This window comes from Orcinus orca, chromosome 11 (assembly GCF_937001465.1).
Source record: "Orcinus orca chromosome 11, mOrcOrc1.1, whole genome shotgun sequence".
Lineage (NCBI taxonomy): Eukaryota > Metazoa > Chordata > Mammalia > Artiodactyla > Delphinidae > Orcinus > Orcinus orca.
In genome coordinates this window covers 33560965-33585298 of record NC_064569.1, presented here as the reverse complement: position 1 = coordinate 33585298, position 24334 = coordinate 33560965, and the positions used below count along the sequence as shown (strand labels likewise).

General features: G+C 39.0%; 2 protein-coding genes across 19 annotated transcripts in view; one reads left to right on the top strand and one right to left on the bottom strand.

The window, feature by feature from the left end:
• The window catches only part of PRICKLE1 (prickle planar cell polarity protein 1), a 107971-nt gene extending 104792 nt beyond the window's left edge, over positions 1-3179 (top strand). For all 6 annotated transcript variants that reach the window (XM_049694040.1, XM_033436538.2, XM_049694042.1 and 3 more), the window contains one exon: positions 871-3179. In XM_049694040.1, the coding sequence (XP_049549997.1) occupies positions 871-1733 (863 nt within the window). In that variant the 3' untranslated portion in view covers positions 1734-3179. The remainder of the gene's footprint in view (positions 1-870) is intronic.
• A 7860-nt stretch (positions 3180-11039) lies between these two features.
• PPHLN1 (periphilin 1) overlaps positions 11040-24334 on the bottom strand; it is a 142011-nt gene continuing 128716 nt past the window's right edge. For 12 of the 13 annotated variants that reach the window (XM_004274441.3, XM_033436544.2, XM_033436549.2 and 9 more), the window contains one exon: positions 11040-13418. In XM_004274441.3, the coding sequence (XP_004274489.1) occupies positions 13224-13418 (195 nt within the window). In that variant the 3' untranslated portion in view covers positions 11040-13223. Of the gene's footprint in view, positions 13419-18169; positions 18211-24334 lie in introns of all 13 variants that reach the window. The other variant, XM_033436540.2, reaches the window with a different exon arrangement.

The window sequence follows — 24334 nt, the reverse complement described above, 5'->3', positions numbered from 1 at the left end:
GAAGCTGTGTAGCCTCCATTTGACAACAGTTCACACCACTTCCTGTTGTTCCTTGCAGCTCTCTGGGTTACATCCATTTCTCTTAACTTGCCTGAGCCCTGTTATAACAAGGAGTGCAATATTGGTTTTGAGAAAAGTTTTAAAATGAGATTAATAGGGAAGTGGCATTATTAGTTTATGGGTTGAAGGGGCAGAAGACTGGATGAAGGTCTAGGTCAGGGGTTTGGCAGACTTCTTCCGTAAAGGGCTAGAGAGTACTTGTGGGGCCTTACAGTCTTTGTTGCAACTACTTAACTCTGTCATTGTGGAAGAAACCATAGATAGCACGGGAGCAACTAGGTGTAGCTGTGTCCCAGTGAAACTCTATCCACAAATAGGCTGTGGGCTGGACGTGGCCCTTGGCGCTGCGCACCCAGGTATAAGACTAGTCTGGCTATAGGAAGAGGACCATAATGTTAGTCGTGTGAGAGCAAAGGGAAGGACTGCTTTGAGAGACGTTCAGATGAAGCAATCTGACTTCAATGGGTTGAGAGACAGAAGCTTCTATGTGTCGTATCAATAAGCTAACGACAGGACTCTTACGAAGAGCTTTTCAAGTTGGTGCTTATCCCATGGGCTGTAACTCACGTTTGGCTCCAAAACGGCTGGGCTCGTAGGAAATGCTGGGCCCTTTGTTTCAATAACAAAATTCATACCTCTTGTTAATTAAGTGTATATTATAGTATGTTGGTTTTGCCTAGTGATCGTTAATCAGATACTGAGGTTTGAGAGACTTCACTTTGAAATGCTTCCTTTCAGAAGCTTGTTGGTAAGAACTGTCAGAGTATCAGGATTACTGAGAATCACATCTTGTCTTGGCTTTTCTTTTAGGGGCTTCGGTGGATGGAGAAAGCAAGCCAAGGCCATCGTTATATTCTCTGCAAAACTTCGAGGAAATAGAGGCAGAAGATTGTGAGAAAATGAGCAATATGGGGACTTTGAACTCTTCCATGCTGCACAGGAGCACAGAGTCCTTGAAGAGTCTCAGTTCAGAGTTGTGTCCAGAAAAAATCCTGCCTGAGGAGAAACCAGTCCACCTGCCAGTGCTCCGAAGGTCCAAGTCTCAGTCCAGGCCACAGCAGGTCAAGTTTTCGGATGATGTCATTGACAACGGAAGCTATGAGAACATCGAAATCCGGCAGCCACCGATGAGTGAGAGAACTCGGAGACGGGTGTACCATTTTGAAGAAAGGGGACCCCGGTCTCATCACCATCGCCGCAGAAGAAGTAGGAAGTCCCGCTCGGACAATGCTCTGAACCTTGTTACAGAAAGAAAATACTCTCCCAAGGACAGGCTGCGGCTTTATGCCCCTGATAACTATGAGAAGTTTATCCAGAGTAAGAGCGCGCGGGAGATCCAGGCCTACGTGCGGAACGCTGAGCTCTATGGGCAGTACGCCCGTGCCGCTTCCAGCTACACCCTGCGGAGCCCAGGGGGCCCTCGATTCCTGGGGCTCCACGGGGAGGACGACGGCTCTTGGTGCTCCTCCACCACCTCTTCCTCCTCCGACTCAGAAGAAGAAGGATACTTTCTTGGACAACCAATTCCTCAGCCCCGGCCGCAGAGATATGCATACTATACAGACGACCTTTCTAGTCCAACTTCCGCACTCCCCACTCCTCAGTTTGGCCAGAGGACAACTAAATCCAAGAAGAAAAAGGGACACAAGGGCAAAAACTGTATCATTTCTTAACCGAGTAGCTGTGGAGATGGTTAAGCTTAGCCATTAACCATCTTACATCGAATCTTTTTTCTTCCATAGGAAAGTTGCTAAAATAGATTCAAGTGCTTTGCCCATGTAAATGAGACCCCGACTGCTGTTTACAGTGTCAGATTAACCTTTGGAAGGTGTGATTTCTCCATTTACCCTCCTTGGATGGTGCCAGGTGGACGTGACCTCTCGTGCCTGTTGGGTGCATCACAGTTTGATACAGCTGCTTTGATCTCCAACCCTCAAGAGAGCCTCAAGAACCTGTTGAGAGGTGACTGGATGGGGGTGTTGATTTTAGACAATGGAGAACTTGAGCCACCTTTGTAAAGCACTAGTGTTTGTCCTTTATCTGCGCCAGGTTGGCCCAGGTCCTGACAGTCTGTCCTGTTGTGTGGCATGCACGTAGTCATGTGACCCAGCCAACACTGTGCGTCCCATCATGCGAGGCCACGTCGTCCCCTTCCAACTCTCATTAGCCAGGTAAACATTATATTGTATTAGCTCCAGCTAGAGATCGAAAAGAACATTGCTATTTATAATGTAGTATTTCATAGACTTAAGTGTATTCCTAATTTAACGGTGCAAATATTAATGTATATACTGTACAGTTCAGATTTTAAAACTGATATTTTTATATCCCTGAAATGTAAGATGTTTGTTACACTGCAGTGCTAGATTTGTTAGGGAACCAGAAACAGCATTTATGGATGAAATGATTGCTTGTATTTTAGTCAGGGTTTATAAGTTTAGATGGTCAAATTTATATTGCCTAGTGATGGAAAGTTCCCTTTTTTTTTTTTTTCAATATTAAAAAGGCTCTGTATGCATGGTGGGGCTATGTAAATACTCTTTAAAACTATGGCCCTATTAATCTTACAAGTGTTATTTATGGGTCAAGCAATGTAAACTGTATAAATGTAAAAACAAACAAACAAAAAAAAACCCCTACACATACACGTACACCTGGAATATATGGTAAAAACAAGTAGAAGCTGTTTGGGTGAATACTTTTTTTCCCCTTTGGGATGGGCAGGGGTTGCCTTTCCCATTTTCAGCGAGGTAGTGATTATCTCATGGAAAGAGACCAAAAAAAACTACAAGGATCTGCTTTCTGTGGCAGAGTACTTTGTAGATTTATTCCTTTTCATCCCTCCTTTCCAGCTAATTTGTTGGCCTTTAGCAGCAGTTTTGAAAACCGGGCCTTCTGGTTATGTTTTTCTTTTAAAATCTTTAGAGGATGCTGTATTACTGGTTACTTCAAGTTAATATGTGGTTCTATTTCAAGGGAGAATTACGTTGGATTTGAACTGATGAGCTAATATTTTGGTATGGGCCATTCTTGCACATATGTTTCAGTCCTAACTCAATGTCCCAGTGGTATCTCAGAACTTTAGGAAGGTATTTAATAAATGCTTAATAAATAACAAACTACCTTTCTGAACACAGATCTCTGCAAACATATCCAGATCGCTGGATCCATCTTGCTCCTTTGATTTACCTTGCCGTTCTCCTACCATTAACAGACCAACATTTGACTCCTGCGTGTCCACTTGCCCTACCAGTCGGCGCAAAATAGAAGTTGAGGCACAGAAGCAAAGCTGTCCGTATTTACTGGTATGGGGAAAAGCTGTTAGGCCTTGGGAGGGCAGACCTGAATCCAATAGGAAAACCAGTGCTCGACAGCATCCACTATACCCACCCCTGGATAGGGCAAGGTTTGGTATCTGGGCTAGACAGAGGCCCTTCAGAAACACACCAGTGAGGGGAGAGCTCTTTCCTCAATAACCATATCACCATTTCCCTTGTCTGGTTCATTTTAAAAACATAGCAGCGAAAAAATAATGCATACACGTGGTTAAAAAACAACAAAAACAGTGGGGAATCTCCTTTCCACTCTCCACCCCTCAGTTCCCCTCCCTGGAAGTAACCACTGTTATCCATTTCTAGTGTATCCTTCAGATGTTCAAACCATATCTGCATTCATGTATCTTTTAAAAATGGCAGCACACTAGACCGGCTTAGACTTGCTTTCTTCACTTTACATGTGGACATTCCACATTAGTGCAGATAGGTCTGCCTCATTCTGTTCTCGCAATGACTGCTTAATAGTCTACTTTTGGATATACCATAATTTATGTCACCAGTCCTTTAGTGATGGGCTTGAATTTCCTTAGAGACACCTTATCCTGCACTGGCACATATGCACATAAATTCTGAGCAGCACGTTCCTGGGACCAGGGTTATGCATTTAAAATTTTGAGGGTTATCACCAGTTTTCCTCCAGAAGGCCATCTCCTGCTCTACATTTACAACGTATGAGAGTGCTTCTTCCCTCACAATCTCACGTGACACAGGAGCAGACTTCCTGATTTTTGAAGACCTTTTCAGAACCTATGCTGCAAACAGTGGGCATCCTTTTAGAAAAGACTGTTGCTTGGAAAGGATGGATAACAAATAGTAAACAGGTAATATTCAGCCTTACTTCACCTGGAGAAAGGCAGGTTTAAGCTGAAGTCACTGTCCTCTAGCTTTCAAGTCATAGTTGCTTCTGCTTCTGGCAATAATCACTCTATTCATCTTTTCATTTCCTTATATAAGGGTCATATAGATTGCCAAAGGTTTTAAGGGAATGCAGAAATATTTATTCATAATAATAATGTACCCTTTAAAGATTTTAAATCTTGGTTAATAGCAATAACAAAGAAGACTATCTACAAAGGAAGAAAGGGAAGCAGCTACCTTGCAGTTCTGTAAAGAATTAGGCTAGAAAACTAGGCCTACAGTTGCTATAAAGTGTTCATATAGATTGTTAACAAAGTGTCTAGTCAGTCACTAAACTCTAAAATTTGGTCCCAAGGTAAGTATCAAATATTAAAACACTGCCTCTAATCTCTACCTGGGTGAAGCAGAACCCTAATGATTGCATTTTCCTCACTTCAGACCAAACTGGAGAACATTTTGCTTACAGCCCGCGTAGGGATGCTGATAAAACGTCAATGGGAACTCCTTTCAGCACTCAGTAAAAGAAAATGATTCACCTTGTGTATGCACTTGCTCTTCTTGGCACTCTGCTTTCCAGTTCCTGAGTTAAATAAAAAGTACCAGAAGTGCAGGGAGAGATTTGCTGTCTAACCCCTCTCACTTTAGAATACAAAGCACGGGCCATCCTAAAAGGGTAGTAAAATTGGAATGGGCACTGAAGACTGCTAGATTTCCCCGTGTGGCATGTTGCCCTGCCCCACAAGGTCCTTGGGGGACAGGCTGGGCAAGTATGGGTGTGGAGGTGTTTGGGGAGTGCCCGAGGGTGCGTAGCGCACAGGATTGTCAACACTGTGTGGGCAGGCTTTGGTTGACTGACCTGCTCTCTCCTAAGGCGCACTCGACTGCTGCTGTGGACAGAGAAGAGTGTACATGCTAGACCTTCAGACTTTCCAAAAGGAATGAAGAATTCGAACTTCTCTAAAACGTCTGCCAGATTCTCAATGCTAGCAACTAATTCAGACATTTCTGAAACCCTTTGAACAAAATGAGCCTGCCATCAGCAAGCCACCAATGCATGGGTTATAAATTAAGCACTTGAAGCTGTCTCTTGGAGCTGTCTAGAGGAGGCACGACTAATTACTGTTTACAGAAATACATGTGACCGTTTTTTGAGGCACAAGGAAGAAAAATTATTGGGATTAAAAAAAAATTCCACTAAGAGCCTCATTACCAATTTAATGTTAGCAACACAATTATAAAAAACCTTTTAAATTAGGCAAATGAGAAAATTGCTAATTGCCTAGTTAGATTCTCTAGCCATTCTTCCAACTGTCTAAAAACAAGGCATGCTTCTGTACAGTCACATGGGTTTTCTGTTCACTGTCAAGCACAGGAGGAAGGCTTCCAGGTAAACAGGAGAAATACACAGGAGCAACTGAAATTTGCATCTCTGAGCTCATGTTTTGCCAAAGTCACAGAAGCAGTAACTTTACCAGGGGAAGAAGTTTGAAGGGTGGCTTCCACAAAATGTTTAGGAAGGAAGTGTGGAGGAAAAGTAAGACATGGGGTATGTGTACAGACTTGGTCACAGGATCAGAGCCAGTCTATTCTTTTTCAACAGACCCAGCTAGCTGGTCAGGTAGTCCCATTTTAGAGATCCATTTTAGCCTCAACTTCTCTTTTTGCAAAAGGAATTTCACATCCCTACTGCTGTGTGTGTACCAGGTGCTGTTAGGACAACTTTAGAAGTAGCTTGCAGCCCATTCTCCAGAAGCATTTGATTCCAAATGTAAAAATACTAAAAGTAAGAAACTAGTTCTCTTAAATGCTAATACTTGCTATAGTGTTCTTAGGTCAACGAACCAGGTAACTGATGTTGGATAAGGTGATTACTGGTCTAATATAAACCTACCATAAAGCTGACCTGGGAGTGACGCAAAGCACACTGGTCTTCAGGATTCAGGAGATCTGGGTTAGGAGACTCACGTCTCTCATTAACGCAGGCGGGTTAAAAGCTCTGACTCAGTTTGCACTTCCGTAAAATGAGAGTACTCAGCCACCTCAAAGGTCTTCCAGCTTCAGTATTCTGTGGAGACTCGATTTATCGGGTCAGCCAAAAGAAGAGTCTTCCCACTCAGCATAAAGTGTTGTTTCCCTTTTCTGACTCTTTCATTTACCAACATATTAGGCAAGGATTCCTAAAAGGATGGTCCTTCCAAACACCATGGCTCATGGGAGTTGGGAACTGTAAAGGCGGTTGGTGCTTTTTTATATTAATGCTTGGGACTCTGAATGGGCAAGAGGTTAAACTAAACCGTGAAGTTTGGAAATGGTTATCTCCCTATCAGAGCATGTAGGCAGTCTGGAGATGGCATAGAGTATGTGGAAGACAAGATATTTTCCTCCCAAATGTTGTTTCTCCCCAATTAACAGGATGAAAAGTAAGATTTTTTTTCTACAATGCTATTGGCAGCATAGTCCGGAATCTCTGAACAAGTTGTAAGCAAAGCTGAAAAAGTGTTAACTGTTTAATCTTGGCTCCTAGAATAGGAGAGTTGAATTACCAGGCTCATTCCACTGAAATGGCTCTTGGCAAACCACAGTGGGTCCGAGTACCGCAGCCAAAGAGCTCTGGCTGTGGGAGCTGTGACCCTACCTGCTACCTGCCCCTTAACAACCGCCTCTTAGGAGCCTCAAAGGTGTGTTCTAAACTAACTAACTCCAAAGCACAGGTCATGGGAACTGACAGGTGAAAAACAGGAAAAATCTACTGAGCTAGGATTTGAAAGTTATCGAAACTTTTTTGTAAAGTTATTTTTATATATTGCCCATTACAATCATATCACACTTTAACTGTACATACCAATAGCTAGCGTGTCCTGGAGTCAGGATTGGAACCTAGTTCTGAGTGACCACCGAACTTCCACTTCTTCCAAGAACACTGAGTGTAGCGTTGAAAGATTTGGGTAAAACCTTGCCTCTGCCCCTTCCTGCTATATGACCTTAGATGACTTATACCTTTTGCCCTTAACGGTAAAGTGAGAAAAAAATCCTTATTGGCTTATAACATGTGAAAGTGTGTGTGAATCTAAAGAACACTAGTGTGGCCATTCTAACCTTGTTCAGATAATGAAACAAATGAAAAACATGGTGTTCCTCTCTGAATCCTACATTTAGTATCTTAAACCTGAAATGTACTGTAAGCTACATCCGATATGGTACATTACAGTCTACACAGAAGTAACAGAACACAAAGTTTTTAAAAATGGGAAATTCCTACAAGGCGGGACTAGTCCCATGCCCCTCCCCCCGCTTGGAGGGCGTATCTCCTTCACTCAACATTCCCACCTCAGGACAGGGAGGCCGTGGCCTTTGCAGCAGAGGTTGAGCTGCCCCAGAAGATGAGATGTTGAGAAAGCAGTGCCTCTCCTCTTGGCCGCTGGGGTGGACCAGATTGCTCTTGTGTTGGAAAGGTGATTTTCACACAAGACTCGCCTCTCAGTTGAGTAAGCCCACAGGGTTCAGCAGAACTCCACCCACTGGGATGGTGGAAAGCCACACTGGCCAAGCCCACATCATGGCTAAGGTTCAGTCCTGGCCAGTAAAGGAAAGGGAACACGAACGCTTAAGCACGAAACATACCTCAGCCTGCTGAGCTGCAGTTCTGCTGGGCTGTAGCTTCTCTCTCCCCTCCCTGAGCCCTCCGCACTCTCTCTCTCACACACATACAGCCCCATCTGCTGGGGGCTGACCCCCTTTCTGGCCTCAGAAGCCTCAGGCAAGCGTAGGGTGTGGGCACACCAGTCGGCTGGTGCTGGGCCCGCTTGAAGGCATCGCAGACGTTTGGTCCGTGTGTCTTTCTCAGGGGTTTGGTTATGAAGGATGGCCTCTTCCCACTCGAAGGATGCAGGGACAGCATACCATGTCTTGTCACCGGGTCCTCTTCCTCTCCCTGGGCAGCTTGCCCAGGCTTACCCTCTCAGTGAACCCTCGCTGCCCTCAAGGACAACAGCAGGGTCTCAGCCAGAAAGCCTGAGTGGGGGCACCGGCAGGAGTCCCAGAACAGGGCCCTGAGGCAGGAGGAGCTTTCCCGGATGGTGCAGTCCTGAAGGCCATGTGCCAGTCAGCCAGGCCTACTCTGTCCTCACCTCCCCCCATCTCATACATGTTCTAACCAGGAGAACCAGGACAGCACATGGGCAGCTCAGGTGGTGGATAGAGACCTCAGATGTCCTCTTGCAGCAAGCGTCTGTATATGTTGTGGTTCTTTTCTATCTTACATGTCCTCGAATGTTTATATTTCAATAAACTTCAACCTTTTCTCTCTCTCACATACACACACAAATGGGAAAAAGATTTAAAACCTTACACAATTTTAAACAAGTGTTGGTGAAGACGTGGAGCAAAAGGAACTCTCATACACTGTTGGTGGGAATATAAATTGGTGCAGCCACTACGGAAAACTGTATGGAGATTCCTCAGAATAAGTTAGAACTATCATATGATCCAACTATCCCACTTTTGGCATTTATCCAATGAATATGAAAACAGTAATTTAAAAAGATACATGCACGCCTATGTTCACAATAGCCAAGATATGAAAACAACCTAGAAGCCCATCTGATGAATGGATAAAGATGTGGTACATATATACAATGGGCTACTACTCAACCATAAAAAAGAATATCTTGCCATCTGCAGCAACATGGATAAACCTTGAGGGTATCATGCTAAGTGAATAAGTCAAATGGAAAAAGACAAATACCATATGATTTCACTCATGTGAAAAAAAAAACAAATTAGCAAACCAAACAAAAACAAACATGTAGATACAGAGAACGGAGCAGTGGTTACCAGAGGGGTAGGGGTGGGAGGGAGGGTGAAATGGCTAAAGAGGATCAACTGTATGGTGACGGATGGAAACTAAATTTTTGGTGATGAGCACACGGTAGAGTATACAGAAGTAGAAATACAAGGTTGTACACATGACACATATAAACAAATGTTACCTCAATAAAAAATAAAACACAACCCCCCCAAAAAACCTTACACAATTCCAATAATAATGGTCTAACATTAGAACACCATTAATCTATGGGAGCAGAGCTCAAAAAACAACATGCTATAAAAAGCAGGCTGTCTCTACTGCTATACAAATGTGCACGCAGCCTTAAAAATATTTGTCATCAAGTGACATCCTAAACACAACTTGAAATAGACTCAGGAGACTAGCAAAGCCTTTTATATAATCAGTCCCCATTACTTCAAGATCAATTATTATCGTACAATGGAAATGCAGGACTGGTGCAGCCTGCTGAAAGCCAACTTCAGTGAAGCTAACCCTCAAATATCATTTGTATTAGTTTGAGCAAAAGGTGAGCTGCTAACCAGAAACCAATAATATGGCTTAAACCGTAAAGACATTGATTCCTCTTTCACATAACAGTTCAGCACTCCATATGGTCACACAGGGATCCAGGCACCTTCTATCTTGTGGCTCTGCAACAGTTCAAGGCTGGGTTGCTATTCCTATTACTTTAGGGAAGGGATAAGAGAGAGCATGAAGGAGGTACATCCACTGTCCTAAGGGTCCCAGCCCAGAAGTAGCAGCACTTCCACTCAAAAAAAATCAGTGGTCACCTGACCACAACTGTGACAAGAGGGACACAGCAAATATAGTCCTAATTAGGCTGTCATGTGACTCAATTTCAATTCCATTACCACGGAAAAAGGGAAGAATAGATTCTGCTAACTATACCTTAGTTTTACTAGCTGCCCCCGCCCCACCACTTTTTTCTTTTTCACTGAATTGGGTACCATCAGTGCTCTCAAGAGAACTGGCAAGAAGGAGATGCTAACCCACAAACCTTGGTCTAACAAGCAGAATGTGGCCATTACTCACTGGAGGTGCCGGTGCCAGCCTGGGCAGTGTGACAGACATTATGCCGCTTGGGTGGCTGGCTACCCAAAACACTGAATATTGTCCACCATGAATATTTCAGGGATGACCAGATCACCATCTCCAAAGTTGTTGCCAAAAAACTGTCAGCGTTTTCCTAGGAGTTTAGGATCCCTCGTGGGAAAAAGTGTGAAATGAAGCTGAAACCACTATACAATATTTTGGCATTGTAGCACAGTCCTTTCTTAAGGGGATCTGCCCTCCCTTTCCTTCATGAGGTTCTGGGTCTGTGAATTGGCTCAGGGCTGGGGGGCTGTGAGAAATCAACATTTTTGGCAAGAATAAATACAAAGGTAATTATTTTAAAATCTTATTCTTAAGTAGGAGATTTCGGATTCAAAGTCCTTCATATTCTGCTCTCAACCTACCTTTTCCTACATTCGTCCCCTATTGTCTTCCCCAACCTGAACTTCTAATACTTTTCCTTCTCTCCCTGAATAAGTCCTATTTCTCCAAGACCCAGGGGATCAAATGCCACTTCCTTTGTGAAGCATCAAAAACTAGGAGGACCTACAACGTTCCAAACTGTGCTAGGAACTGGGGTCACAGAGACAATGTGGTTCCTGTCCTCCAGAGGTTACTATAAAGACAGAGGATTTTAATTCTGTAATTCTCTGAAACTCAGATTCCTAATTACACAATTATTGAGCACTACTGTACACTCAATCTTATCTCGCTTAACTGCTTTCTCAGATATGGAGACTCCCCAAGTCACCAAAGTTAATAGCTTCTCAAACTTCCTCCATCCTGCTGCTGAGTCAGGAGCAATCTTGCTGTAGAGAGTGATAAAAATCTACATTTAAGCTAAACACTCTAAGCCGGTTAAGAAAAAAAAAAAGACAATCTAATTATTTAAACCCAGTTGCTTTATTTTGCACTTTTAAAATTCACAAAAAGCTTCACAATATCTGCTCTTCCCCTGTTGATCATCAAGGCTTAATGGTAAGACAGTGAAACCTTTATCACAGGAATTGGGCATACTCAAAAACAATGGATCATTTACAAACAAATTTCTTTAATCAAGAACATTTTGCAACATACATACTCTGGCACTATCTGAATTCATCTATCTTAAAATAAGACTTTAAAAAGCTTTAAAAATAAAACAGATTTAACACTGACAAGCCTACCAGAATAATGCTGATGGCAAGTTATAAATAGCTTTAAATGTTGAATGTAATTTGGGGAAAGGGGAAAAGGAATTATCTGTTGAACCTATATTTAAATGCATCTGTGAGTAAAACTTCTCTAGTTTAATGAATTTCAACAAAGTGAACAACTCCTTTGCCTCAAGGTAGTTGAGTCTCAAGTTTTATTTTTAAACTTGTGACATATTGACTTAAGGAAATGAATCCTGGAATTAGAATATTTAAGAAGAAAAACATTGGCGCAAGAGAGAAACAAGACTACTTTCTTAGTCTTTCTAATGTGGATAACAGATAAAACCACTGTTCACATTAGGGAAGAATAGCAAAGATGATACGCAGGGTTTAGTTCTGGCTTATGTACAATATCTAAATTCAAGGTGGTCTCATATAGGAAACTTAATAATTGTTGCCTTCAATTAGTTTTTTAATTTGTGGAATGGCATAATACATATTTTGAGGCACGCATTACAGGATCCACTACAATTATTTACACTGCTATTTTCACTTTTAATATAATTTTTATCTACTCTGGGGTAGCTCTCTGGATATAATCAATAGAGGCCACTAAAAATAATGGCAGAATTCAAGTGAGAAGAGAGTGGAAATGGAAAGAGGATGGGAGGATAATGAAATTGGGTAGCAATAACAAACATTTTTAAAGGTTTCCGAACACATGCCATGAAATTACATATTTTGGCTAAATGCCATTGGGCAGCTGGAAGTGATCAGGAAATGAGTGGAATATCCTAATTGTCCCAGTTAGATTCTTAACTAACCCGTGATTTGGATGGCTCGCTCATGAAGGACTGTTTACATAGGCTGCTTGGTGAAGGGTAGTTGTGCTAGGCTTACAGCCTACTCTGCTTTGTTTCGTTCAAGAACACTTTTAGAGGGCTATGCATCCCTAAAAAGGGCAGCAGAACAAACAATCTGTTAGACTACAAACAGAGATTAACAAAGGCATAATCTGTAAATGGCTTAATTATGGATATGTCATCAATCACCTTCTTTCTTGAGATGGGGAATATGGGCCTATGGAAAAAATGAAACTCCACTACTCCCCCATATTGTAAATTTTTCTCTTCTGGTTAGAAAGTTTTAAAGAAATCTCAACTTTAAAATAGGCATCATCTTTCATCTTGAATTGCCCCTTCTCTTAGTCTTATATATGATATTGTTTAAAACTCAAACATCAGTGAGACTAGTCAGGAGTTTCAGGACCATTTTAATAGAAGACACTGAGTTTATTTACTTGGAAAACAGGATTTTATTATGGGGTGACTTTTAGAGATTTAAGTGCTCTGTTTTATCACAATGAGAATTATCCTCAAAGCAAATATTCTCTAAGATAACAAAGTATTCAGTTTACTTGGGTAATATACTTAAACATATTAAAAGTTACAAAGCCTAAGATAAGCAAGCAACAAGTCAATAAAATCGCCTCAGGATTCTAACATCTTCACATGGTGTCACTGACTATGAAATGCAAAAAGACTATAAATGTTTAAGTGGAATGGTCTCTAACCTATACATTACACTAGTGTGACCAAACAAATGATCGCATAACTAAGGAAGACTACAGGACATGAGTAAGTGCAGAAAGCTGCTCTCCAGGACTGCATTTTCAAGAAAGCTTGAAAAATTAACTGACCCATCACTTTAGGAGGGAAAAAAAAGATAAGTATGGATTAGGAAGCTCTACATGTAGATAAAAAAAAATTCTAATTAAAATATCTTAGACTATTTTAGATGTTTATTTGATATTGGAAATACGGTCACTATCATAAAGTATTTCTCTTCATCACAAAAATTCCATATATTAAGGATTTACACAATCCAGGGGGGGGGAAATCTAGAAACTTTTTTTTTGCCTGAGCAGGTAATCTAAAAAGGCTCTCCAAAATCTTGACTAGAGGTATCATACTCTGCAATAAAATGCTTGAGTTCTTCAACACACCGCTCACCTATTTCATGTAAATTCTGTCTCAATGCAAACTGTATAGACTTTTCTAATGAAGGATCTTTTTCAATCAGCATTTTCACAACCATCCCAAAAGTTTCACAGTCTTGTCGGTAAACCTAGAAAGATGAAATACATTGTGGTTAGCTAAGAATAATTAGCCAAACATTGAGCTGATTCAGCTGGCAGAACTATGGTGCTAAAAATCTAAAAGGGAGACACAATACTGCTGAACCTCTCTTGGCTCTGAGTATACACTACTGCCAAAGGCCATTTAAACCTCTGTCTCTGAGATTTGCTGACAAGTTGAACGAGTAGAAAAGCACTGATACACCACATCACTGACTATGGAAATCTGGCATGGCATTTGTCAAGCATAAGGCAGTCTACTAACAGGACATCAGACTAGAAACGAGAAGAACTGAAAACAAATGCCAGCTAGGTAAGGCACGTTGATGGCTTTATTCTTTACTTGTTTGGAAGAAGTAAGTTACCAAGCCCCTAACTTCAGATTATTTGTTTGAATCATGACCAGATGACAAATTTAAAATTGTTTAGTATACAAAAAACTATAAGAAGGCTGAAAGTATTTATTTGAAAAAAGCTTTTCAAGTTATAAATATTTAACCATAATTAAAATCACCAAGGCAGAGTTAAGATCAAAACAGTATGTTATACACGTACATGTTCATGCATGCATGTGTGTACACATATATGTATATATAGATACACACATGTATACCTGTGTATATATGTATATATTTTTTCCACCTCAATGTATACATTATACTATTTTACTTCAATATGTATATATAATTTTTATCAATGGCAATTAGGTATTATTTCCTGTCCAAAAATTGCTAAATTTTCTCCAGACTAAATGTTATTTCTTCAGTTTACAGTCACAAAATGCATTTTAGATTTCTATGCTATTTTTCATACTCTGCAATTCATGTATTTAAAGAAATATTACAGTTAAGTCTTCATGAAAATTAAGTGAAATACAAATTGTCTGATTTAAAAGAACTGTCACATTAATTTTAACTTTTCCAAATTTAACAAAAACAATCAACATAACATGTTTATTCTCTGAAAAAGGATTTTATTCATTTTTTAAAACCTTAGAAAGAAGTAATTTGAGACACTGCTTCGCTTATGATAGTTTTCATTCCTCAAATGATCACTGCTAGTTGTGGTGGTTGCTGCTAATATTTTTTAAATGTCTGCAAGATTGTTTTTATCCTTTAAAATAGCTATTTAAAGAAGAATATTTATTTTTGACTATCAGTACTAGGTTGCTAAATTATACTAAATTCACTTCTTTGCTCTTGAAAACTATTCACAAGCCCCAAATTAAAAAGAATAAGTTTTTCAAATGACCTAGAAATTAAAATATATAAAACCCTCAGCTGCCTTCTCCATCTCAGCACTAACACACACACACACACACACCCCTTTTTCTAAATAGTGATGAAATTTACTAATAGCCACTAAGTTTAATCCAACTATTTAAACCAAACATTTATTCCAGTTTATCTTAAGGTTTACATGACCCAGAATTGATATTACTAACTACTCTAATAAACCAACTTAGGAAACAGTATACCATTCACATGATATTACATAGGCTGTCAAGGCAATAGAGCACAGGAACTGGCCTAACAAACACAGAGTACCTAACCTAATGAAGCCAATGCAGTCCCCATGGGGGAAGGTAAATTCCTTACCAAACCAGTCAAGCCACATAATAACAGCATTCTAACACCAACCACAGGCCTCAGAAGACCACTTTGTGGGTGGCCTAAATTTTATAGGCTTCTTTATAGCAGATGTAACTAGATGAGGATAAGGTTACACTGTGAATTAACCTGCAAATTCTTTAATGTAAATCTGCTGTTTTACCTAAACTGTAACTCTTTGTTTAGCATATTTACAGAACATAAATGTACTACAGATTTGCATATCAAAAGTAAAACCATATTAAAATGTGTTCATACATTTAAACTGCAAACTACTGTCACTCTGGAGACAAGATAATACAAGCATTTAAAGGTTCTGTTTTATTTTTTAATTGTAAATCCTTTTTGAATTATTCACTGAAATAGACAAATATTTGTACATTAGTTGACAAGAACAACTAGAACTGCCCAAAGCAATGTAATTCTCTACTACAGGGTAGATTTTCTAAAAACACTGCTTAAAATGCAATGGTTGGGCATTAGACAGGAAATAATCAGTTTTTTGTTAAAGGAAGAACCTCACCCTCCAAACTTTTATAAATAAAATTCACAACGGTCAGAAACATATTTCCGAAATCTGTTCCACAGTAAACTCAATCCCAAACAGGAAGGGTGTAGTTATCTGTGGAAGAGTTTGTTTGCTTATGGTCCCAAGCTGGAAATGCATTAATAATCTTCAGATCTGATATCTACAGGCCACACAGGAAGATTTTTTGTTGTTGCATTTTCCCTTGATTGGACCTCATCAAAATGGGAAACATGTTAAAGTTTGGGTGGGGCTCACATACACTGCATAGAAACATAGTTAAGTTTGCCAGCATAATGAAAACACTATCCAAATGTGCTTTCACACAGTCCCTTATTATAGTAGTCTGTGTTAATAGTTGAATTCTCATAAAGTGCTTCTAGGAATAAAGGGATATGATAAAATAAACTACCAAGGCTTTTTACTATTAATTATGCTGTCTAGTGACTGAAAGAAGAATATCTGGCAAAACAAACTACATGCTTATAATGACATAAAATTCCTCTAAAATGTATATATCATTGTAGACCTTACCTCTGTTCCCACAGAAAAAGAAAACAAAATAGGCAAAATGAGTTGTTAGAATTTTCTTTCAGACAAACCATCTTTAGCATATATATTACAGCTCCATAAGAGTAGTTCGGTGGAATGATAGAGATAACAGAGCCATTAGCCACAGGAAGCTACTTAAATTTAGGTAAATATGCATATACTTATCTTAATATTTAATTTATAATTTATATTAATATTAGGAGGTACATGGATAAACTGCAAAAGTCAGACATGCACACAGCCTTAAAAGACTGAGGAATCAGAAACAATGATTTTTCTCTATTGTTGATACCTCAACATTCCATCTAATTTCCTTTATCTGAACTAATTTGGTTCAAATCCTATGTGTCCTATTTCAGGAGAGTCACATCCTAATGGGAAAGGTAAACACAGACAAGTAAAACACAGCACAAAGGAGATAACTAGATGTGGAAGGTGACGGGGAAGCTAGAAAGACTGAGTTCAAATCCTGACTCTACTACTGTGGTGGGCTGAATAATGTTCTCCACCCCCACCCCATCCCCAAGATGTCCATATCCTAATGCCTGGAACCTAGGAATATGTTACCTTACATGGTACAAGAGACTTTGCAGATATGTTTATGTCAAGGATTTGAGAAAGGGAGATTATCCTGGATTATCCAGGTGAATAAAATATAATCACAAAAGTCCTTAAAAAGAAATGCAGAAAAAGAGAGGAAATGTGATCACAGAAATAGAGGCTGAGTGATGACCTTTAAAGATGGAGGAGGGAGCTACCAGCCAAAGAGTACACACAGCCTCCAGAAACTGAAAAAGGCCAGCAAAGAGATTCTCCCCTAGAGCCTCCGGAGTAAGTACAGCCCTTGCAGACACACTCTTGGACTTTACACATTCTTCTTAAGCTCACATGGAACGTGCACCAAGATACACCACATTCCAGGCCATAAAACACGCCTTAGCAAATTTAAAAGAACAGAAATCATACAAAGTATACTCTCAGACCACAGTGGAATTAAGTTAGAAATCAAAAGAAAGAGAGCTAGAAAAATCCCAAGATACTTGGAGATTAAACAACATACTTCTAAATAACACCCAGATCAAAGAAGTCTCATCAGAAATTTTAAAATATTTTGAACTAAATGAAAATACAACTTACCAAAATTTGTGAGATGCAGCAAAAGCAGTGCTTAGAGAGAAGTTTATAGCATTAAATGAGTATGTTAGAAAAGAAGATAGGGCTCCCCTGGTAGCGCAGTGGTTGGGGGTCCGCCTGCCCATGCGGGGGCGCGGGTTCGTGCCCCGGTCCGGGAGGGTCCCGCGTGCCACGGAGCGGCTGGGCCCGTGGGCCGTGGCCGCTGGGCCTGCGCGTCCGGGGCCTGTGCTCCATGGCGGGAGAGGCCCGCGTACCGCCAAAAAAAAAAAAAGAAAAGAAGATATAAAATAAACAATGTAGTAAGCTAGGATTCTAGGGAAAAAAGAGCAAATTAAATGCAAAGTAAGTAGAAGAAAATAATAAAAATCTGAGCAGAAATCAATGAAATTGAGAAAAGAAAATTAGAAAATCAATAAAACCAAAAGGTGGTTCTTTAAAAAGAAGAATAAAATTGATAAACCTCCAGCCAGGCTAACCAAGACAAAAAGAGAGAAGACACAAATTATTAATATCAAAATTGAAATAGGGGTCACCACTACTGACCTCCCAGGCATTTATAATAAAGGAATATTAAGACAACTCTATGTGCACTAATTTGATAAATTAGATGAAATGAACCAATTCCTTGAAAGATACAGTCTAGCAAAACTCAAATAAGGAAAAATAGATAATATAAATAGGCCTATATCTATGAAAGAAATTGAATTAACAATTAATAACATACCAAAACAGAAAGCACTAGGCCCAAGTGGTTTCATTGGTAAATTCTACCAAACATTTAAAGAAAAAATGATACCAATTCTTCACAATCACTTCTAGTAAACAGAAGCAGAGGGAACATTTCCTACTGTTCTATGAGGTCAGCATCACCTTATTACAAAACCAGACAAAGACATTACAAGGAAGAAAAATTACACACCTGTATCTCTCATGAACACAGATGCCAAAAAATTCTGAAATCTAAAATACAATAAAATGAATTATACATCACAATCAAGTGGTATTTACTGCAGGTATGCAAGGTTGGTTCAACATTTGAAAATCAGTTAATGCCATCCATCACATCAATGTGCTAGAAAAGAAAAATCACATGATCATATCAATAGACACAGAAAAGCATTTGAAAAAAATCCGACATTCATTCACAACAAAAAGTCTCTGGCAAACCAGGAATAGAGGAGAACTTCCTCAACTTGATAAAAAATATCTACAATAACCCTACTGCTAAATCATGGTGAGAAAGTAGATGCTTTCCTCCCAAGACAGGAAACGAGACAAGTATATCCCCTTTTACAACTCCTATTCAACACCATACTGAACACAGATAATGCAGTAAGACAAGAAAAGGTATACCAATGATGAAGGGAGAAATAAAACTCTCTTTGTTTGCAGATGACATGACTGTGTAGAAAATCCCAAAACTGACCAAAAAACTAGTGGAACTAATAAGTGATTAGAGCAAGGTTGCAGGATACGAGGTTAATATACAAAAGTCAACTGCTTTCCTAGATAATAGAAATGAACAACTGTAATTTGAAATTAAAAACAAAACACAGCACCAAAAAAACTAAGTATAGTATAAATCTAACAAAATAGATACAAGATCTATATGAGAAAAACTATAAAACACTGACGAAATAAATCAAAGAAGATATAAATACCAGCATACCTCATTTTATTGCACTTTGCTTTATTGCACTTTACAGTGCCTGCAGTGTTTTTTACAAATTGAACATTTGTGGCAACCTTGCATCAAGCAAGTCTATTGGCACCATTTTCCAACAGCATTTGTTCACTTTGTGTTTCTGTGTCACATTTTGGTAATTCATGCCATACCTCAAACGCTTCACCAGCAAAAAGATTATGGCTTACTGAAGGCTAGCATTTTTTAGCAATAAAGTATTTTTTTAATAAGGTATGTATATTGTTTTTTTAGACATATTGTTATTACACCCTTAACAGACTACAGTATAGTATAAACATAACTTTTATATGCATCGGGAAACCAAAAAATTCATGTGACTTGCTTTATTGTGATATTTTCTTTATTAAGGTGGCCTGAAACTGAACCTGCACTATCTCCTAGGTATGTCTGTAAATGGAGATATAGTCCATGTCTATGGATAAGAAAATTCAGTATTGTTAAGAAATCAGTTCTTCCCAACTTGATCTATAAATTCAACACAGTAACAACAAAAATTCCAGCAAGTAATTTTGTAGATATTGACAAACTGATTCTAAAGTTTATACGGAAAGGTAAAAGACCCCAGAAGAGTGAACATAATACTGAAGAAAAAGAACAAAGTCAGAGAACTGACACTCAACTTACTATAAAGCCACAGTAATCAAGACTGTATGGTATTTTCAAAAGAACAAAGAGATCAGTTGTACAGAATAAATAGCCCAGAAATACATTCATACAGTTGAACAGTCAACTGATCTTTGACAAAGGAGCAAAGGCAATTCAATGAAGAAAGAATAGTCTTCAACAGATGGTGCTGGAAGAATTGATCATCCATGTGCAAAATCTAGACAGAGATGAACTCAGAATGGATCATAGACCTAAATGTAAAATACAAAACTATAATACTTTTAGAAGATAACAGAGGAAAAAATCTAGGTGACAACACCAAAAGCATGTCCCAAGAAAAAAAAAAAATTGGATTTCATTAAAATTAAAAACATCTCCTCTGGGAAAGACAATGTTAAGAGAACAAACAGACAAGCTACACACTAGGAGAAAAATCTTTGCAAAGCGTATATCCGACAAAGCACTAGTATCCAAAATATACAAAGAATTCTTAAAACTCAAAAACAAGCTCAATTTAATAAATGGGCAAAAGATCTGAACAGACACCTCACCAACGAAGACATTTAGATAGCAAATAAGCAAATGAAAACATGTTCAACATCATATGTCATTAAGGGTATTGAGTATTAAAACAGTGATGAAATGAGATACCACTACACACCTATTAGAATTGTTAAAATCCAAAACAATGACAACCCCAATTTCTGGTGAGAATGCAAGCAATAGGAACTCTCATTCGTTGCTGGTGGGAATGCAAAATGATACAGGCCACTTTGGCAGACTACTGAGAAGAATCACACAAATGAAAAAAAGAGGGGAAACGTTAGGTACCCGCTGTACCTTAGTTTCAGTATCTACAGACCTAACTACGCTGTTGTAAGGACTGAGATAATAAACAGCACTCAGTATAGTGCCTGCTCTGTAGGAAGCATTTAATATATGTTAAAGATAGTGATGCTGATGACGGAAAGAGGAAAAACACTCTTCTGACTTTGCCTAGAGAAGGGAGTATTAGAAAATGATATTGTAACTTCTTTTTAATGTTTAACATCTAATTATATTTCTAACATCAAAGACTACAGTTAAAATTTTATCATTAATGCTTTTATTTTGGTTTTAGTTTTATCTCAAGTCCTTTGCTTTCTGCTGACAGTAATCACATGCACATTGAAAAAAAAAATCAATGTGAAGACCACATTTCCCATCTCAAGAGCTGATTAAACATGAGGAGTTCTCACTAGGAAAACATGGAGGAGGAAAAGGAAATAGCATTTTGGGGAAACTCAACTGGCTTGGCGTAGTTAAAGCATGTTAACCTCAAAGTAGGTCATGAAGAGCTTTCTTTCAAGGAGTTTAGATGTCAACTTATACATTAACAATTAGCAAATGAGTAAAAAGCTACAAGCAGGAAGTGGATCCTTTTGATGTATCAGGGAGATAATGGTTAGGAATCAATGAAATGGGTTCCTGAGAACCAGAACTATGAATGCCACATGATGTGTTAAAGAAAGAGGCTTAATTCAGAGTAATTAAGAAGCAATATGGATAAGATAATATCAAAAAAACAAACAACCCAATCCAAAAATGTGCAGAAGACCTAAACAGACATTTGTCCAAAGAAGATATACAGATTGCCAACAAACACATGAAAGGATGCTCAACATCACTAGAGAAATGCAAATCAAAACTACAATCAGGTATCACCTCACACCAGTCAGAATGGCCATCATCAAAAAATCTACAAACAATAAATGCTGGAGAGGGTGTGGAGAAAAGGGAACCCTCTTGCACTGTTGGTGGGAATGTAAATTGATACAGCCACTATGGAGAACAGTATGGAGGTTCTTTAAAAAACTAAAAATAGAACTACCATATGACCCAGCAGTCCCACTAGTGGGCATATACCCTGAGAAAACCATAATTCAAAAAGAGTCATGTACCACAATGTTCAGTGCATCACTATCTACAATAGCCAGGACATGGAATCAACCTAAGTGTCCATCGACAGACGAATGGATAAAGAAGATGTGGCACATATATACAATGGAATATTACTCAGCCATAAAAAGAAACAAAACTGAGTTATTTGTAGTGAGGTGGATGGGCCTAGAGTCTATTATACAGAGTGAAGTAAGTCAGAAAGAGAAAAACAACTACCATATGCTAACACATATATATGGAATATATATTTAAAAAAAAAAGGTTCTGGAGAACCTAGGGGCAGGACAGGAATAAAGACGCAGACGTGGAGAATGGACTTCAGGGCATGAGGAGGGGGAAGGGTAAGCTGGGACGAAGAGAGAGAGTGGCATGGACATATATACACTACCAAATGTAAAATAAATAGCTAGTGGGAAGCAGTCACATAGCACAGGGAGATCAGCTCAGTGCTTTGTGACCACCTAGAGAGGTGGGATAGGGAAGGTGGGAGAGAGGTGCAAGAGGGAGGAGATATGAGGATATATGTATATGTATAGCCGATTCACTTTGTTATAAAGCAGAAACTAACACACCATTGTAAAGCAATTATACTCCAATAAAGAGGTTAAGGGCTTCCCTGGTGGCGCAGTGGTTGAGAGTCCGCCTGCCGATGCAGGGGACACGGGTTCGTGCCCCAGTCTGGGAAGATCCCACATGCCGCGGAGCGGCTGGGCCCGTGAGCCATGGCTGCTGAGCTTGTGCATCCGGAGCCTGTGCTCCGCAACGGGAGAGGCCACAAGAGTGAGAGGCCTTTGTACCGCAAAAAAAAAAAGAGGTTAAAAAAAAAAAAGAATAATGGGTGGAAGGTTTTAATTTATTTCAAGGGGGAGGGTATTGGGAATGGGAGATAAGGTCAGTACCTAATATGTAATTGAGGCACCTATCAAAGGGAAGTTGAGTACTGAGTCTAGACTTTAGGAGAAAGAAATAGAGGAGGGAGAGAGGGGGAGAGAGAGATCATTTTCAGCACCAGTGCCAGCTGAGGCCATGGGAGTTCCTTGAAGAACGGGATAAGTTCTTTCCAGCTCCAGTATCTGATAAAGTAGATATTCAGTAAATGCTGAATGAATAGCTAAAGTCAGCTGAGAGAATGTGTAGCGTAAGAACAAAAGACAGCCCAAAGTAGACATCTAAAAACGTCAATACCAACCCTAAAAGTGACAATAAGGAAGACTAAGAACCAGGAGAGAATGAAGGAGAAAGTTTGTAAAATAAGGACACAGTCAATCAAATGCCAGAGAAAGGTTTAAGAAGCTGACAAACAAAACATGTTCATCGGATGTGGAAATTAGGGAGTAGGTGGTTAACTGCAGAAGCAGTTTACTGGGCTGGTGGAGCTTATGGAGCTCTGCTGCCCAATCCAGTAGCCACTAGCCATATGTGACTACTTAACTTTAAATCTTAATTAATTAAATCAAAAATTCAGTCCCTCAGTTGCACTTCAGTGGCTTCCATATTGGGTAGTGCAAATACAAAACGTTTCCATCGTCAGAGAAAATTCTATTAAGCAGTGCTGTTATAGAAAATTGAGCAGTGAAAAAAGGGTGAAGTGACAAGTGTTGACCTGGTAAATTAATTAATATATATTTGCAACTATTTTACCATTAAAGTAGAAATAAAAGCTTTTACCACTTTTAAATAAGCACTGTGAAATATTAGTACCTGTGAAATATTCTATAATCTTTTGGTGAAATTCATATAAAAATGTAAGTTAAAAAAAGTAACTCCAATTGAGGCTTAATATACAAGGGGGCATTCATAATGTCTAATGTGTTGATGAGGCTGGGAAAAAAGTGACAACATACTGATGTTAAATACTGGAGCAAACTTAAACCTTTTAATTTGGGTCTGTGGTAATGCAGAAGGTATCAAAACTATTGTCATCTATGTTGCTCCTTGTGCTATATTAATAGAAAAAGATATCTTTGAAACATCCTCCTCAAAGCTGCACTGGCTCTTAAAAACACAGCTCCTAAAAAGAACACTGATGGTTGCTAAGAAATGCATTATGAATACATGGATTAGATCTCAACCGCCTACATTCAATATGTGGGTACAACTACTACAGTCACATAAAAAAGTAAGTCCAAAATTAATGATAAAGTAGTTAAATGCTAAAAAACCTTAGCAATTAATGTTTGTAGAATTCTCATCCATAAATACAGATCAGTTTATAAACTTACACAATTCAATCAAAGGTTAATATTTAAATGGTTTTCATTTTATCCTTTCCAGCTTATTGGTTCTTCCAATCCTAATATACTCAACAGACAAAAATAAAAGAAATAATTCCAAAGAGTCTACAAAATTTTTCGCTGATGCCAAAACCAGGGACCACTGAGATTAAATACAGGAACAAGACAAATCTCAAATTAACACTGAGCAAAAAAAGTTGCAAAGGAAATTAGAGATACCATTTATGCATGTCTTTAAAAGTTTATTTCGTTTAGGTATACATACATATAAACTAAAAATACATAAGAATGACAACCCTGAGAAGGGAGGGAGCCAGCAGGGATCTGCGAGGGGCTTTATCTACATCTGTAATATTTTATTTATTTAAAAAGAGGGGGGGGAAGCCACAAATATTAAACTCTAGTTAATGACATACATGAAGTATTTAGGTGTGAAGTGTACTGAGATGGGCAACATATGTTGACATGCACCTAAAAGTAAGATGAATTAATGGATGAACAGAAGCGTGGATAGATATGTCAAAGCAAATAAAACAAAATATTAATTAGAGAATCTAGGTGATCAGTATATGGGTTTGCACTGTATAATTCCTTATGC